We start from the raw sequence: 18696 nt of genomic DNA, 5'->3' as shown, positions 1-18696 counted from the left end.
TGACTAAGGGCTGGAAGAAGTTTCGGAGCCCACCGTCCCTTCTCTGAGTTACAGGGGGTCTTAGCGTAGCAGTGCATTTCAATGCCATGGTAGCAAAGGGACACCAGAGCTCTTCGTAAAAAAAACACACACAAAAAAACATCCAAATACCTCCATGATGCTCGTATGTAATGTCCGTCTTGTGCTGAAGCCCCAAATTGCGTAATTGTCCCGAAAAAAATTAAATAAGTCCACATTCCAAGCACGTTTGTAGCATTAGCTCCTAGTGTTTGTTGTCCGGTCTTCCGCTGCCAGCGCGCATGCGCAATGTTCGCACTGAGACTCGAGTCGGTCTCAGTGCTCTCATGTGCTCTTGCGCATGCGCGCTGGCAGCGGAAGACCGGACAACAAACACTAGGAGCTAATGCTACAAACGTGCTTGGAATATAGACTTATTTAATTTTTTTCGGGACAATTCCGCAATTTGGGGCTTCAGCACAAGACGGACATTACATACGAGCATCATGGAGGTATTTGGATGTTTTTTTGTGTGTGTTTTTTTTACGAAGAGCTCTGGTGTCCCTTTGCTACCATGGCATTGAAATGCACTGCTACGCTAAGACCCCCTGTAACTCAGAGAAGGGACGGTGGGCTCCGAAACTTCTTCCAGCCCTTAGTCAACATGAGGGTGAGTAGATAATGAGCGAAATATCATTCTAGGGTGAACTATCCCTTTAACTTAACCGCTTCGCCATGGCGTCTGAACACACTAGATATTTCAGTTTGTATATATTTTAGTTTACTGTAGTAGGCTACTGTTGTGAGATGACGTTACACGGCAAAATCAAACAACCAATCGGAGGAGAGCTCATCTTGCCAATCAGAGGTGGGGAAGGCGGGACTTTCCCGGACCTATCCTACGAAAAAAAATATTGCGTTTCCAGCTGCTTCCTCTGAGTGTGATGAAGATGATGTCATTAAGATGATGTCATAAAGCTGAGACGACGTTTCCTCCTCGGATCATAAACCGAACCAGGAGAGAGAGTTTGAAACTGTTGTCCGGTCTGGAACAGTTCAGGTTCTGATCCGGTCCAGGTTCTGGTCTGATCCGGTCCAGTGTGGTCTGATCCGGTCCAGTCTGGTCTGATCCGGTCCGGTCCAGGTTCTGGTTCTGGTCTGATCCGGTCCAGGTTCTGGTCTGATTCGGTCCGGTCTGGTCTGGTCCAGGTACTGGTTCTGGTTCTGGTCTGATCCGGTCCAGGTTCTGATCCGGTCCAGGTTCTGGTCTGATCTGATCCGGTCCAGGTTTTGATCCGGTCCAGGTTCTGGTCTGATCCTGTGCATAGATGAGGTCGTGGCAGCAGCAGCAGCAGCAGTTGTGTCCTGTCCTGCTGAATCTCCTCGGCCTTTTTCCTTTAGATACAAGAAGCTGAACGACGACGACACAGAACAACAAACACACACACACACACACAGACACACACACTCACACACCCGATGGATTTAGCGCTGCGTTCCGCTTAATGGGATTGGACGGTGAAGAGCGTGGACGTCCAATGGGTCTGCCACACGGCCGACTCCACGTCATGTGACCTCAGCGAAGGCGATGTGATTCTGTAGGAGGAGGAGGAGAGAGTCAGACACACAACTACACACAACTACACACAGCTACACATAACTACACACAGCTACACACAACCAAACACAGCTACACACAGCGGCTTCATCAGAGCTGAGAAACACAACACGCAGAGTTTATAATCCAACCTGAGAGGAAGAGAAAGTAGAACCACATTCACTACGCTGTGAGATAATCATGTGACATTAGAGACAGAGTTGTTTTAGAGGGAAAAGCAGCCGGAACTACTTCCCAGACACGGCTGCTGCTGGGCGGAGGGATTTCAGAAGAGAAAGTAGTTCAGAGTATTTGCTTCATGTGTCGTAATAGTGTTACATAATGTTACGTTATTATTTCAGAGCGTGGTGAATGTGCCGTTTATCTGGAACTAACCAACTCACTCAGTAGTATTCCTCCACACAGAGAGGCTCCACAATGCACTGTATCACTCCGCTTATCAGCTGTTTAGATCAGTCTGTGTGGAGGGATACTGAGTGAGTTGGTTAGTTCCAGATAAACGGGGGTTAGGGAGGGAAGTCCAAGTAATTTGACATATTTGAGCATTTTATAAAACAGTAGGCTAACGCAATAGTTACTTTCCTTGTAATTAATTATTTTGATCATGTATAACTCAGTTACTTTTTGGGGAAAGTAACTAGTAACTATAAATAATTACGTGCCCAACACTGTGTAGAATAACGTGACATTATGTAACATTAGGACACATGAAGCAAATACTCTTAACTACTTTCTCTTCTGAAATCCCTCCGCCCAGCAGCAGCCGTGTCTGGAATGTAGTTCCGGCTGCATTTCCCTCTAAAACAACTCTGTGTGGTAACGTTGTGTTACTATCTCATAGCGTGGTGAATGTGCAGCTCACAACTTGTCCACCAGAGCGTTGTGGAGTTGTTGGATTGTGTATTTGATGAGTTTTTGTACCGTTCACCTCCATTGTGTTCACAGAGCAGCTCACGTCTCTGCCCCGCCCATCTCAAAACAACATGCACAGATAATTAAAGGTGGTGAACCTGCTGCTGTGACTATAGGGGTTATGGTGAGAGGAGGACCTGAATAAATGTTGAACTGTCCCTTTAAATATCAAACGTTTAATGTTCTGTTTCCTGTCCGTTCAAACATCACAACGTCTTCATTGTCTTCATCGCTGCAGGAAGTGAAACACACACACTGCAAAAACTCAAAATCTTACCAAGAAAATTTGTCTTATTTCTAGTCAAAATGTCATTTCTAGACAAAACAAATCAGATTATACTCAAAATCAGACTCATCACATAAAAAGTAGCTTGTTTTTAGACACTTTTTACTTCTTTCAAGCAGATTTTCACTTGAAATAAGTAGAAAAATCTGATAGTGGAGCAAGTTTTTCTTTCTTATTACAAGCACAAAAAACTTTCTTTCACTGGCAGATTTTTCTACTTATTTCAAGTGAAAATTTGTTTGAAACAAGTGAAAATGATCTAAAAACAAGTTAATTTTTAAGGTGATGAGTCTTATTTTAACTGGAAAGAGTTTAGTTTTGACTAGAAATGAGACAAATATTCCTGGAAAGATTTAAAGTTTTTGCAGTGCAAACACCACGCAGAGGAGAAGACACACACAAACACAAACCTGCCAAACCCTCTGGACTCTCAACTGGAGCAGAGCTCAGTGTGTGTGTGTGTGTGTGTGTATGTGTGTGTGTGTGTGTGTGTGTGTGTGTGTGTGTGTGTGTGTGTGTGTGTGTGTGTGTGTGCGTGTCCAGAGAGGTTTGGCAGCTCTCAGGTCAGTTTGTCTGTTGCCTTCTGTGTCGCAGCCTCTGGACCCAGCTGAGACTCTGCAGCCACTGGAGGAAAGACCGCAGACGCTGCTTCAGGTTCCACGAGTCCTCGTCCTCCTCATCGGTCTCCTAAAGCACAGTGTGTGTGTGTGTGTGTGTGTGTGTGTGTGTGTGTGTGTGTGTGTGTGTGTGTGTGTGTGTGTGTGTGTGTGTGTGTGTGTGTGTATGTGTATGTGTGTGTGTGTGTGCATCACAGAGTGTGTGTTTGATGAGCATCTTAAAAGTATCAAAGCCTCAGTCCACAGAGAAAGTCACACAGCCTTAAAACCAGCCGTCAGGACTTCCTGTCACTTTGTGATGTCACAACTAAGCCCCACCCCCTCACCACCTGGACAACACCATCCATCCAACAACAACTTGTAGGATTTGGTTGTATCTGCTCTGTTTTCATTGGATCACTTTATAAAACAGTCAGCCAATCAGAAGAGAGGTTCAGAGCCTCCTCTCTTCAATTTTGCATTGAAGTGAATGGGACGAGCCAAAAAGTGCAGTAAAAAAAAATAATTATTCGACTTTTTCATCAACATCTACTGCTCCGGCATACTTTCACCTAGAGACTCCATTTAAACCTTAAAATGTAGACACAAGTCTCCTCTATCGGTGTATTAATCCGCATTTGGATTGGTAAAATAGTTTTTGATCAATCACTGATCAATGACCATGATCATTTTAGGAGAAATGTTGAGATTATAATGGGTGTGTATTGCGCGGAATGTTCGTGTCAGAGTGGGTGACATCATCAGCTAGAGTGGGAGAAGTTGTGTGACATTGCCTGAAATTTTCTCTTTCCACGCTGCTCATGGCCACAATTTACACTCTACACACATGATTTTTTCCACAGCTGTAGACAAACTTGTTCTCTCTCTAACAATGTGCTTAACAAAGCAGAGAGACTTACAGAATTTAAACTGTGAGCCTCTCAGAGCAGCCAGTCTCTCTCTGCTTCTCATTGACTCTAATACAAAGATTTTCTGAGTGAAGCAGAACGGACCTCTGTTTATAACTCACAAGTGTATCCAAAATATTTACTGTAGAAACACCAAACCCATATCAAATCGTTCAGGAAGTCCTTATGAAGCTCTGGCTCTGCTTCTTTTTCTGATAGGAGTTACCGTTTGGTCAGAATCAGCCCAAACGTGAGACCAGTGCTGCGGCAGAAATCACACTTTTTCTCAACGTTAGAAATAAAATCCTGGGCAGTTGGGTGAATAAAGGCCTCAGCTACTATTAGAGGAAATACGGTACGATCGTGGGTTTGATTCCCATGTTGACAGAAGGTGTGTTTCCATGGAGACTGTTTCCTCCATGAATAGATTTTTCTGCTTTTGGCTCGACCAACACAATATCGTTCTTTCATTCATCTCTGCATAGCGGCGCTCTTTCTCCGGTATTGTCGTTCACAGAGCGAAAAAACAAAGCAAAACTCATACGGTCCGATTCTAGTTGTTGTTGTGTTGTGTAGTAGTTGTGTAGTTGTGCAGCACTGACCTGTGAGGCGATGTACTTCTCCAGAGGACTCTCCACTCGGCCCATGTTCAACACACCGCTGCTGCTCCTCTGCTCCGCCGAGGAGTCGTCACTTAGCAACAACTTCCCTTTGAAGTTATGGACCACACACACCACCTGACACACACACACACACACACACACACACACACACACACACACAAACACACAGGTGAGTCTATGTAGGTCACATGTGTACAGACTTTTCCTGGGGGGGAGGGGGGGGTCGACTGTGTGATGGATGAGAGCATCAACATGAAAGAAGTCATTTACTGTTGCACTGCAAAAACTCCAATATCTTACCAAGAATATTTGTCTTATTTCTAGTCAAAGCAAATCTCATTCTACTTAAAGCAGAAGTGAGTGATCCGGTCGTTTTTGCTAATGCTGCGTTCCAGGCAGGCTTTTGAAATCGTAAATTACAGCTTCAAGTCACAACTTACGACTTTGTAGCGTTCCAGGCAACCCACTCGTGTTTTTCCGACCTGTTTTACCGGTGAAAGTCACTATAACGGCCACTCGTAACTTCTGACCCGTGAACTCGTACCAGATCGAACTGGTACCACTTCACGGTCGGAAAAATACGAGTTTCCTTGAACGCACCATAACAGTCCTCGTCCCTACGTCACCACATTCACGGCGTTCCTTGGCTGCACACCATAGACTGTAAGCTGCACACACATGCCGTTCTCTCTCCTCATTGGATAAAGGTTGTAGGATACAAGGAAAGTTTTCTCCTGGGCTCAGAGCAGAGCAGAGTGACTGACAGACCCGTGTTTCAGTCCAAACACTCTATAGAAGTGATTGCTGTCGGAAGATATAACTATTTAAGACTTAGATTAACACAAATATATCACTTACTTCTGCTTTAAAATAAGACTCATCACACAAAAAGCAGTTTTATTTTTAGACACTTTTCTTTTTAGAAAAATCTGATAGTGGAGCAAGTTTTTCTTCCTTATTACGAGCATAAAAAACTTTCACTGGCAGATTTTTCTAATTAGTTTGAAACAAGTGAAAATGATCTAAAAACAAGTTCATCTAGGTTTTGAGTTTTATTTTAAGTGGAAAGAGATTATTAGTTATATTTTTATAGTTATATTCATCTAATATGTGGAAAGAGATTAGTTTTGCCTAGAAATAAGACAGATATTCTTGGAAAGATTTTGAGTTTTTGCAGTGTGGAGCGTCCAGTGTGTGTGCGCACTGCAAAAACTCAAAATCTTTCCAAGAATATTTGTCTTATTTCTTGTCAAAATGTCTAATTTCTAGTCAAAACTAAACTCTTTTTACTCAAAATAAGACTCGTCACCTAAAAATGTACTTGTTTTTAGATCATTTTCATTTGTTTCAAACAAATTTTCATTTGAAATAAGTAGAAAAATCTGCCAGTGAAAGCAAGTTTTTTGTGCTTGTAATAAGCTCGATTTTTCTACTTATTTCAAGTGAAAATTTGTTTAAAGAAGTAAAAAGTGTCTAAAAACAAGCTGCTTTTTATGTGATGAGTCTTATTTTAAGTAGAATGAGATTTGTTTTGACTAGAAATAAAATTTTGACAAGAAATAATATTCTTGGAAAGATGTTGAGTTTTTGCAGTGTGGAGCGTCCAGTGTCTGTTGTGTTGCAGTGTGTGTGTGTGTGTGTGTGTGTGTGTGTGTGTGTGTGTGTGTGTGTGTGTGTGTGTGTGTGTGTGTGTGTGTGTGTGTGTGCGTGTCTCACCAGGAAGGCGGCGATGGCGGTGCCGATGATGAAGCCGGCGATGACGTCGGCCCAGTGGTTGCGGTACTCGGCGACCCGGTTGAGTCCGGTCAGGAAGGCCAGACACATGAAGCCCAGAGAGAGGACGGGCTTGGCCAGGCGCGTGCCCTTCGCCTGCACCGTGCACGTCACGTACATCTGGAGGGGAGGGGGAGGGGCATGATGATGTCACACGATGATGTCACATGATGATGTCATCACAGCTGCAGGGCAACACTCATCAGGCTGACTCATGCTGATCCTCTCTGTTCCTTCTGTCGTCATACAGATGAACTGCTATGTCAACTCTTCTGGGATTGTCCCTTTAGTCAAACCTTCTGGTGCCACCTCAACCTTTTTTTTTTAATAGAAAATTAGATAGCTACCCCTTTTAAAATCAAAATTGAATTTATTTTATTTGGTCTTTTTGATAAGAAAATACCCACAAAGAAATTATTTATTATCAACCTTTTTATTCTATTAGCAAAATTCCATATAGGCCTACACACCAGCAAATTTACAAAACAATCTACTGCAGCGAATATGCTGCTGTGAGTGAGCAACGTACCAGCCACATGGAAAAAAAAATAAAGTGGAAAAAATAATCTTCACATATTCGCATGGAGCTGGACTCGATCCCGCTTCAGCAAAAGTCCATGATCTGAAACTACCTGTCCACCTCTGTGAGCCACTCAATCACACAGGTGTCAGTGGTCTTCGTAAACCATGTAATAAGCAGGATAATGTAGTTGGTTGGTTGTTATGGAGAAATAAACCGAACTATAGACACAGTCGGCAAGCAAGGAAACGTCACTTCCGATTAGGGCCGTGGGGGAAAACAAACCGTTTTCCCCATACACACTCATGCAAAAAGGCGGCATTTTAAACCTTTGTCAAACGCTTGTTCGCCGTCCTGTCTTAGTTTTAATCACATGTATATGCTGACAAAGAGCTATATATTAGAAAACTCATCACGATCTGGGTCGATTGCTGTCCGTACATCTTAAAATATAAAGTTTTCACAGCCATAGCCTACACCGAGTCAGCAGGGTCGGCAACCTTCACTTCCGGTCAGAGCGTTCCACGTTTGGAGAAGATGAGCGAAGTTCCGATATAAAAGTTCAGGTTGTGGTTTTTGAATTTATTTGCGGTGCAAAATAATACACAATAACTCAGGCAGTGTCTAGGAGTGTCTAGAGCCGGCCGGCGGCGACTAAGAGAGCGTCAGAGCCGTGGGGGAAGACAAATATGACTGACTGTGAAATACCTAATATTTTTAAATGTACGGACAACAATCGACCCAGATCGTGATGAGTTTCTAAAAAATATAGCTCTCTGTCAGCATATACATGTGATTAAAACTAAGACAGGACGGCGAAAAAGCCTTTGACAAAGGTTTAAAATGCCGCGTTTTTGCATGAGTGTGTATGGGGGACACGGTTTGTTTTCCCCCACGGCCCTAACCGGAAGTGACGTTTCCTTGCTTGCCGACTGTGTCTATACATTATCCTTTACTCTGAGGGCTCTCGCAGTAAAGGAGACGGTCACCATTATTCATTTGAGCATAAAATCGAAAACTGAAAAAACGAGTCGTTATCCGTTTTTCATTTTAGTTTTGGAAACTAATACTGAGAAAAAGAGTTGTTTTTTCGTTTTCTTATTTTTGGTTTTATTTTGAAAAACAAATGAACGAATGACACACGGATTATTCAGGAGCTGAAGTCAGAGACTCAGTCGTGTTTTGACCTTCACTGACCTTTGTCAAGTCTGATGTGTGTGTGTTGTTGTCTGTGTGTGTGTGTCGTGTTGCAGTGTGTGTTGTGTTGTAGTGTGTGTCTTGTAGTGTGTGTTGTAGTGTGTGTGTGGCCTGTGGTGCTGTTAGTCAGAAACATCAAACATCCTGCAGCTCTGAGCTCATTCACCACATCAGAGCAGATATCACTGATCCCCAGTCAGTTCAGTGTGTGTGTGTGTGTGTGTGTGTGTGTGTGTGTGTGTGTGTGTGTGTGTGTGTGTGTGTGTGTGTGTGTGTGTGTGTGTGTGTGTGTGTGTGTGTGTTGTAGCAGTGAAAACACTTCCCCCTGCACCGAGCAGCAGCTCTGAATGTTAATACCAGAGAGGAAACCTCTGATCGGACAAAACAGCAACAACAACATCAGCGATTCTGGCAACTTTGTCAAACTGACATAAACATGAATGTGAATGTGAATGTGAATATTAATGTGAATGCAAATGACTTCATTAATCCCCAGAGGGAAATTCATTTGTCTGTCAGCTCATCACCGTTTAATTTGCAGAAGAATCAAAAAGCCTGATGTCTGAACTGAAGCTCCAGAGATCCTGAGAGAGGAGGGATGCAACAATTACCATTATTTTCATTATCGATTAATCTGTCAGTTATTTAAACAATTAATCGATCAGTTGTTTGGTCAATAAAATGTTTTAAAACATCAATCAGTGTTTCTCAAACCAGCAGACGACATCGTCCTCTAATGTCTTGTTTTGTCCACAAACCAAAGAGAGACTCAGTTTATTGTCATAAAGGAACAAAGAAACCAGAAATATTCACATTGAAGAAGCTGAAATCAGAGAATCTGGAGCTTTTTTTCTTTAATAAAACTACTCAAACTGATTATTAGATTATCAGAATAGGTGATGATTAATTTAATAATCGGTTATTGTTGGATTAATCAGTTAAAGCAGAAGTAAGTGATATTTTTGTGTTAATATAAGTCTTAAATAGTTGTATCTTCCGACAGCAATCACTTCTATAGAGTGTTTGGTCTGAAACACGTGTCTGTCAGTCACTCTGCTCTGCTCTGAGCCGAAGAGAAAACTTTTCTTGTATCCTACAACCTTTATCCAATGAGGAGAGAGAACGGCATAAAGGGGCAGTCCTCTCTGTGTGTGCAGCCAAGGGATGCGCCTGAATGTGGTGACGTAGGGACGAGGACCAATAGATCCATGACGAGGGCGGGGGCTGCTAACTCCATCTGCTGACAAGACGTTATGGTGCGTTCAAGGCAACCCGTAACTCGTGTTTTTCCGACCTGTGAACTCGTACCAGTTCGATCTGGTACGAGTTCACGGGTCAGAAGTTATGAGCACTGTTCCCTCTAAGGTGTTTTACTGTGCAATTGCACACTGCTCTCCACCTCTTTGCCCAGAAGACAAAAAAAGTTGCACACTCAAATAGCGACTAGTTTACTGTTTATTTCTCCCTAATGTGGCTTCAAATTGTGAAATGTCTGACCTTAACCGTGGTCTGTAGTGCAACTACGATTTAAGTTTTTGCTTGAGAATTATTATTACTGTTCATATCAAGATGCTTCAGTGCCAAGAGTTGATGACAGCAACTTGATGTTTAGTTATTTTTTTCATATTGTTCATATGGCAATAAATGCAAACTCTATTTTGCCAAAACAATATAGTATTTTGTTACTGACCTAGATATGGAGCAGCCTAGTGTTGTCAAAATAATCTGTTATTAATCATTAATAGTAATAGCCAATTGTATTGATATTTGGAGTTGGAGAGGTGAGGCCGTAGCACCAGCATGTGGACGTAGCTACTGTGTACGTTTAAGCTGTCCCTCACAGTCACTCAAGCAGCTCATCAGGGGAGTTGAATTTCTGCTCAGGAGTTTTGAAAATTAGAGGGAACATAGGTTACGAGTGGCCGTTATAGTGACTTTCACCGGTAAAACAGGTCGGAGAAACAAGAGTGGGTTGCCTGGAACGCTACAAAGTCGTAAGTTGTGACTTGAAGCTGTAATTTACGGTTTCAAAAGCCTGCCTGGAACGCAGCATTAGCCAAAACCACCGGATCGCTTACTTCTGCTTTAATAGTTGCAGCTTTAGACAAAATACGACAAAACTCTGAGCTGCCAGACTTTGCTGCTCGCGGCTGAAGCAGATGTTCCAGATGAAGTTGTGTGTCTGTGTGTGTCTGAGTGTGTGTGTGTGTGTGTGTGTGTTATTTGTGCAGCTGCAGAGAGTTGAGCCTTCAGGGCCACCGTAGTCTGTCAGTCTGTTCACTGGGATCCATCACAACACAACACAACACAAACACAACAGACGGCGTCATGGCAACAAGGAGGAGACACAACCTGACGACGGTCGCCGAGGTCGATGCTGATGCTGCTGTGTGTGTGTGTGTGTGTGTGTGTGTGTGTGTGTGTGTGTGTGTGTGTGTGTGTGTGTGTGTGTGTGTGTGTGTGTGTCAAGGTGGTTCCTCCCTGTGAGGCTGGACCGGCCGTCACACACACACACACACACACACACGTCTCTCTCTCTAAGCTACATTAATGTCAGACATTAGCAGCTGTTGCCGCGGTGACGACATCCCAGTCCTGTCAGTCAGACGGAGAGCGAGGCTTCCTCTGTTCACCAGCATCACACACACACACACACACACACACAGCTGCTCTGACATCATCGTGACATCATCAACATCTGTCTGATCCTGGACCTGCTGCTTCTGTAGCTGGTTTCCATGGAGACGGTTTCCTCTCTGACTGACTGAGTCGTTCAGGTTTTAACTGTTTCCATCTGATCTGATCTCTGACATTAAAGTCTGGCAGTGAAAACACAATCTGACATTGAAACAAAAACTTTTGGCATCGAAAATAAACTTGAAACTGAAAACAGAAAATTTAAACTGAAAACCAGTGAGACTGAAAAAAAAGACATTAAGAAGAAATGTGAAGACTGATATTGAAAACAGATCAAATCAGATATTTTTAAAAATCCAAATAAAATATCCTTTTTTTTTATGCCTGTGTTTAATTTTTCAATGGGACATGTTTCAAGGCCAATACTTGTTTCAATACAACTTTTATTACAACACAAAATCTTATTTTCAGTGCTGAACATTAATATAATGTCAGTGATCCACTTAATGTTGAGAAGAAACGTCTCTACACGTTCACATCGACACGGATCAGAAAGAACAGGACCAGGACCAGGACCAGAACCAGAACCAGACAACATTCAGTTTCACCGTTTACATCAGGGGTGTCAAACATGCGGCCTGTGGGCCATAACCGGCCCTGCAGAGGGTCCAATCTGGCCCTCAGGATGAATTTGTCATGTGTGAAATTCAAAATTGCACATATTTTTATCAAGAAATTTAAGGTGGTTCATAATATGTTTTGTAAAAGGATAGTTCAGTAACTGTAAACATCTTATTAATGTACTAAAACAGAGGAAATTTTTAATATTTTAAATATATTTAAAGGTTATTATGGTATTATTTTACTGGTCCGGCCCACTTGAGATTAAATTGTGCTGTTTGTGGCCCCTGAACTAAATTGAGTTTGACATCCCTGGTTTACATGACGTCATTTTACTGTGGATCGGGTTCATTCATGGCCTGTGAGTTTTACCTCAGGACGACGTTACATGCAGCCTCTCAGGAAGACCAGTCGTTAGGTTCAAGGTCTGTTGTGCCTTCTGACATTAGTCTGTTGAATGCTCAGCTGGCCTGAAGCTTTAGTTTTAGTACTGTTGTTGACAATGTGTTTTTACGTATATTACCCTACTTATGTATTTATTATATTTTTGTACTTTATCTTACCTGATCTCAATGTTGCACTGTCCTTGCACTTTCCTCCTCAATTGTATGTAGCTATGCTTGTGTATGTGATTGTGGTGCGGTGGTCAGCCGTAGAAACAGAACTGCCCTATGAGATAAATAAAGTAAACTCAACTCAACTCAACTCAACTCAACCTGTTTATTCTGACTGAGCTGTTAAAGGAGCAGTTTCACTCAGTCTGAACATCTGGCTCCATGTGGACTCAGCTGCTGTGGTTCTGGTCCTGGTTCAGTCTCCCTGTGTGTCTGTAACATCAGTGATCACAGCTCAGTCTGGATCAGATCAGACACAGAATCATCTTCATCATCATCATCATCCTCAGAGCTGCAGGCCTCAGTGTGTGTGTGTGTGTGTGTGTGTGTGTGTGTGTGTGTGTGTGTGCAAACTGCATGTATAACCCAGAGCTGCACACACACACACACACACTGAGCTAAATGACCTAGATAACAGAGGCAATCTGCCCCCCACCCCGATGGTCCAGATCTGTTCTGTGGCTCAAGGGCACTGGGGCAGACGGAGAAACCAGAGTCAGAGGTCTGAGGGTCTGAGGGATGAAGACTTCTCTGAGGGTCAAAAGCTGCTGTTGTGGTTGGAGGAGGAAGACGCGTCGCCACGGAAGCGATGATGAATGGGAGCGGATTGAAGTTCTGCTGCTGAGGCTGTTTCCATCCCTCAAAGCCACAGACAGCGTCAGATGGAGACTCAAACATGCAGCCAGAAGTTTATTTACTTCAACAAGCCGACATGTTTGTAAAACTAGATCTAATTCAAAGTCTGGCGGAGTCGAGACCCAAGTTGACGCTCGGTGTGTTCAGGTGCAGTGGGAAGCTCCCGTTTGTGTCAGAAACACAGGAATATCAACTCTGGACTTGATTGGGTTGCTGATTCCTTCTTTTAGACCTGAAATGTTAGGAACATACAGCCCCCAGTTGAGGTTGCCCGTAATTGTCCTTTAAGGCCTTTGCACGCTGAGTCTGTTTTTTCTGCATGCGTTTTTCGTATCCGTCATCCGACAGTAATCGTTACACACAGGCTCCTTGCAGACTGAATCTGATGCGTTTCTATTTTGTGTTCCAAATTCCGGAGAGGGGGGAAATGCAGTCGTCAGGCAGTGAGGACGGTTTTGTGGTGCTCTCACTTCTTAAAGAGAAAAAGAGAAAAAGAAAATACTGGGTCGATCCGATCCTGAGAGGAAACAGAGAGCGAGGGGAGTTCCACCTCCTGGTAAAGGAACTACAGAACGATCCGGACTGTTTTCAGATGGATGACAGTCTGTCCAGTTTGATCAACTCACAGCACAACTGGAGCCACACATTAAAAAAGAGGACCGATTTCCACGATCCAATTGATCCTGACCAGCGGCCGGCAATATGTCTAGACACACACACACACACACACACACACACACACACACACACACACACACACACACACACACACACACACACAGATCAACCCTGGTAAATGCCCTGAGGGGCCAGAAAGACTTTTCACAGATGCGAAAAACCCAGAAAATCAAACCTGTTCCAAATTTTTTTATGATGGACGAAATTTTTGATTAACACAGCATGAGGTCAAATTTACTTTTTGACGTGTGTCAATTCCGGATTAAAAAAAACAGACTCAGTGTGCAAAGGCCTTCAGTCTGTCTTTACACTACAAGGTTCAAGTGGCCCCAATTCTGATTGTTTCCTCCTAAAGTGGCTCAGTGTAGCATGAATGTGTCAACGGGACAAAGACACATGGAATTGGATATTAGATCAGATTCAGGCCCCGTTATGTGGAAATTAATCAGATAAAAACCAGATATCTGTCAATACGTCTGAACAGACAGACGCATGTCGTATGTCATCAATAATAATATTAATTCTCTGAATGAACCTCTGTAGCCTGTGATTGACAGGTGGTTACCTGGACGACCGTGGCCAGCTGTGACCAGCTGCGGTCACTGTTACAGCAGTTACATCCATGTGGTGTCTGTGCGTCTGTTTTTTGTTCCCTCAATAGTTCTTGTTTGCATATAACATTCATTTATCTGCAGATTGATAGGAGGGCAAGAGGGAGTGTGAAAGAGAAACACCAGATTTCACGTTTTCCTACCGGAAAAAACTGAAACGAGCCGATTAGAAATCAAGAGAGGAAAACCAAACAATGAACACGCAGCCACTCCACTAACTTTATTTTGAAAGGACAGACTAGACGTTCACTTAATACTTATTACTTGTAAACAGCGACGTGTTGGATATAAACTCTGACTCAACTTCCTTTATAATTATAATTATTATGGAATCATAACGTGACCTAATAAATGTCCCGTCTTTAAAAGGAATCAGATACAGGCGACCAATCAGAGCTGGGCATCGAGGCCTGTAGAGTAAAGACAGCCTAGAGACAGTTTCAGGTCTCTGTGTGTGTGTGTGTGTGTGTGTGTGTGTGTGTGTGTGTGTGTGTGTGCGTGTGTGTGTGTGTGTGTGTGTGTGTGTGTGTGTGGACACATATGGCGCTGACGGCCGAGGGCGACGACTGTTCTCTGATGAAATATGGACGAGACACTAACGAGTCGATCCGCGTCGCTGCAGCAGAGAAAGAGAAAGTCCTCGATGCTCGTTAAGCTTTTTTTTTGTGTGTGTGTGTGTGTGTGTGTGTGTGTGTGTGTGTGTGTGTGTGTGTGTATGTGTGTGTGTGTGTGTTGCTTTGAGCCGGAGACAGTTTGTCTCCACGGTAACGAGCCCGTAGCCACGGTGACAGATGTGTTGTTTTTAAAGCATCCGAAGGTGACGACGCTTCATTTAACTCCGAGGTCGTTACGTCTGTAAACACAGAGTTCTGCAGTTTGAGTCACAGACCAGAGAGCTGAGGACGACACAGCACTTAAAGGGATAGTTCAACATTTAGTGAACTTGGCCCATTACCATAATCCCTATAGTCATAGCAGTAGGTTCGTTACCTTTAATTGTCGGTGCAAGCTGTTTTTAGAACGGCGGAGCAGAGCCGTGAGCTGCTCAGAGCTACGCTACGGAGGCTCATTATGGGATTTCTTTATATTCTTAAAAATGGGTAACGTAATATGTATATAGTATATATATGTATTGAGTATTGTGCATTTAAAATAGCACTTTATATGTACTACGCAATCGGGCAACTTGCAATATAATTACACACCTAACACTTTAACACTATAGCACTCTGCACTTTAATCAGCCTTTTGATATATAATTTTAGCATTTTAAAGACTAGTGAAATACGTGGTCCCCTGACCCTTGGTCTGCATGTTTCTTGATCCACTGTACGGTTTCATTGTTTTTTGTTCTTTTTCTGTCCTATTATGTTTTCAAGTACACATTTTTTTTTCTCTCTCTCTCTGTAATTAGCCATTAAGACTAAGTGCTTCACTTGTTGTCATCAATTGTTCTACTGTTGTCACTGTCACTGTTAACATCAACCTGCCGAAGGGACTAAAGATGGAAATTAGCCGTTGGCTATAATCTTGCAAATTTACATGTATATGTCCATTAATATGTATTGTCCCTATTTTAAATAAATAAACTTGAAACTTTCTCCTTTTTTCTCCTCTAAAACAACTCTGTGTGGTAACGTTGTGTTATTATCTCATAGCGTGGTGAATGTGCAGCTCACAACTTGTCCACCAGAGCGTTGTGGAGTTGTTGGATTGTGTATTTGATGAGTTTGATGGAGGGGAAACCAAGAAATAATGATTGATTGCGTAGAAACAGCCCAGATACTGAATATCAGTCAACTACAACGACTTGGTGGAGAACAATTCTGGCCTTTCCCAAAAACAATTCAAAGCATGAAACGCACGTGTAATATTTTGCATTTATGAAAAACATGACATTCTATGAAACTGACCGTTATTTCTTTGCGATTTCTGAACATTACCACGTGATTAACGGCCTTTAAATTAAAGAGTTACTGAAAGTGTCAATCATCAGGTCACGTAAAGATGCAACCAGTGAGTTTTAGGCGTCAATAAGGAGTGAATGATGTCGTTAGGGGTCAGAGGTCAGAGGTCGGGGGTGACTCACGGCCAGGTAGAGCGCGGCGTAGACGCTGAGCGCCGCCTCCTTGGAGGGGAAGGTCTTGCGCGCCCTGAGGATGTCGTCGTGGTTACCGGTGCAGGCCTCCTGGTGGCTGATGTAGCGCAGCGCGTGCTGGCAGCCCAGCGCCGTGTAGTTGGGCTTACACACCGTCAGGAAGTACGGCGCCAAGTTCCCCGTCACCACCTGGCCCGCGTTCACAAAGATGTCCACCGTGAACAGGCCGAAGGTGTACACGCCTACAGGAGGGAAGAAACATCAGAGTTAGAGCTACAGAGGAGAAGGGGCGGAGCTACAGAAGAGAAGGGGCGGAGCTACAGAGACAGAAGAGGAGCTTTGGCCTCTATGATGCTTAAAATATCACTACACTGCAAAAACTCAAAATCCTACCAAGAATATTTGTCTTATTTCTAGTCAAAACTAATCTCATTCTACTTAAAATAAGACTCATCATAATAAAAGCAGCTTGTTTTTACACACTTTTTACTTCTTTCAAGCAGATTTTTAAATATCTGATAGTGGAGCAAGTTTTTCTTTCTTATTACAAACACAAAAAATCTTGCTTTCACTGGCAGATTTTTCTGCTTATTTCAAGTGAAAATTTGTTTGAAACAAGTGAAAATGATCTAAAAACAAGTTCATTTTTAGGTGATGAGTCTTATTTTAAGTGGAAAGAGTTTAGTTTTGACTAGAAATGAGACAATTTGACAAGAAATAAGACAAATATTCTTGGAAAGATTTTGAGTTTTTGCAGTGGACACATGCTTTGTAACATCCACCAGTTCCTCACCACACAACACCAACTGTGTATAAACCATAGACTCTATAATTAAGCAATATCACACGAGAGGGAGTGCTGTTGTACTGTATATCAGCACGGCTGTGATTCGGTCGTAGGCACGAGGCCGCAGGCCGAGTGCCGCAGATAATCCCACCGTGCTGATATACAGTACAACAGCACGACCTCGAGTGTGATATTGCTTTTATACAACAGTGCTACGAGCGCATTTTAGAACAGTAATAAACTACAAGAGATTATGATTTGTTTGTTTATTTAATCATTTATTTAGCTCCGCCAACAGAAATAGTTCTGCAACTGGAAGGGAGACAAGGCTGTTGCCAGGCAACACATAAACATTTCATACTAGCTTGCTACTAGCTACTAGCTTCTCCACCGAGCTGCTTCCAGTGCTGGTTCTGGTTCTGAGCCCGTGTCTGATCAGCACCGCAGCAACAGGACCAGCATGAAGACACAGAGACGTTATCGATACCGTATTACATTAGTTTATCTGCTATGTAATCAATATAAACACAGCTGAAGCTAAGTAGCTGAGCTACGTGGCTAACAACAGCTAACGCTAATATCAAAACCAAGGGGGCAGTTGTCGGTCTGAGAAGTGAAGCTCACTTCCGCATTCAAAAAGCTGCAATCCCCTCGGCTGTCGCTGGGGGCTGGCTCCAGAAGGGAGCAACTCCAATCGAGCCCCATGTTAAAATAGCCGATTTTACAGCTTAAAAAAACATATTTACAGCCTGGTACATTTTATTTTTTTGGTCTCAATCGATAGTTTCTACCCCCGCACACACTCTGAGGGGGGTGAATTTTTTTTTAAACTCTACCGTTTTACTATTATTAGGGTTAAAGTTCTGGCCAATCAGGGCGCAGACCCGTTGAGTGATAGGTCCGGCGACCGCTGCTACGAGGCCAGTGGGCGGGCTCTCGGCCGGCCAACGGCCGCACCGCTCCAAATATGGCAAGTAGAATCCAACATGGCGCGGTTCTAATCCCCGTAGTAGCGGCACAAAACAGACTCCCCCAAACCAATGGGTGACGTCACGGACGCTACGTCCATTCTTTTTACAGTCTATGATCAAAACACATCACCGTCAAAACGTAGTTGCCCCGCAGCGATTTTTTTCCCAGCCGGGTTTAGTAGAGATTTATCTCCAATTAGACGGACCAGGTCAGGTCCGGGTTTTAATGTTCAGGTCCGTTTATAACTGTAGCAGCAGCAGCAGCAGCAGCAACAGCAGCAGCAGAGAGATGGGGCAGCTCCTGTATGGGGAGCCTGGCTCTGATTAGCTCCTGTCCAGCTGAACAGCGGAGTCTGTAAAAAGTCGCAGTGCTGTTATACTGTATTGACCCCTTGCAGCTACGTCACAATTAGAACGTGACGCAAGAGGCGACACCATGACGGACGGCAGAAAGTGCTCAGTGATAATGTACTGTGTATGGTGCCGTCCAACAATGTGGCTCGATCACTTCACACTACAACCTCACAGCATTATCACTTATTTTAAATAGAATATCTACTCATCCGTTGCAATATATGTTTGTTTTTTTGTTATTCGCCGTAGAATATCTCAG

The 18696-nt window shown here is 43.3% G+C and overlaps 1 protein-coding gene across 1 annotated transcript in view; it reads right to left on the bottom strand.

Moving 5' to 3' along the window:
* Nucleotides 1-1563: 1563 nt before the first annotated feature.
* Nucleotides 1564-18696, bottom strand: part of plppr5b (phospholipid phosphatase related 5b) — a gene marked incomplete at both ends in the record, with an annotated part of 40944 nt that continues 23811 nt past the window's right edge. Inside the window, 4 exons of the mRNA XM_083995854.1 lie at nucleotides 1564-1593; nucleotides 4920-5054; nucleotides 6657-6833; nucleotides 16317-16567. Coding sequence (XP_083851980.1) covers nucleotides 1564-1593; nucleotides 4920-5054; nucleotides 6657-6833; nucleotides 16317-16567 — 593 coding nt within the window. The remainder of the gene's footprint in view (nucleotides 1594-4919; nucleotides 5055-6656; nucleotides 6834-16316; nucleotides 16568-18696) is intronic.

The sequence above is a fragment of the Trachurus trachurus genome, assembly GCF_905171665.1.
Source record: "Trachurus trachurus genome assembly, chromosome: 20".
NCBI classification, from domain to species: Eukaryota; Metazoa; Chordata; class Actinopteri; order Carangiformes; family Carangidae; genus Trachurus; species Trachurus trachurus.
The sequence above is the reverse complement of the archived record's forward strand: the minus strand, read 5'-3'. Positions and strand labels throughout refer to the sequence as shown.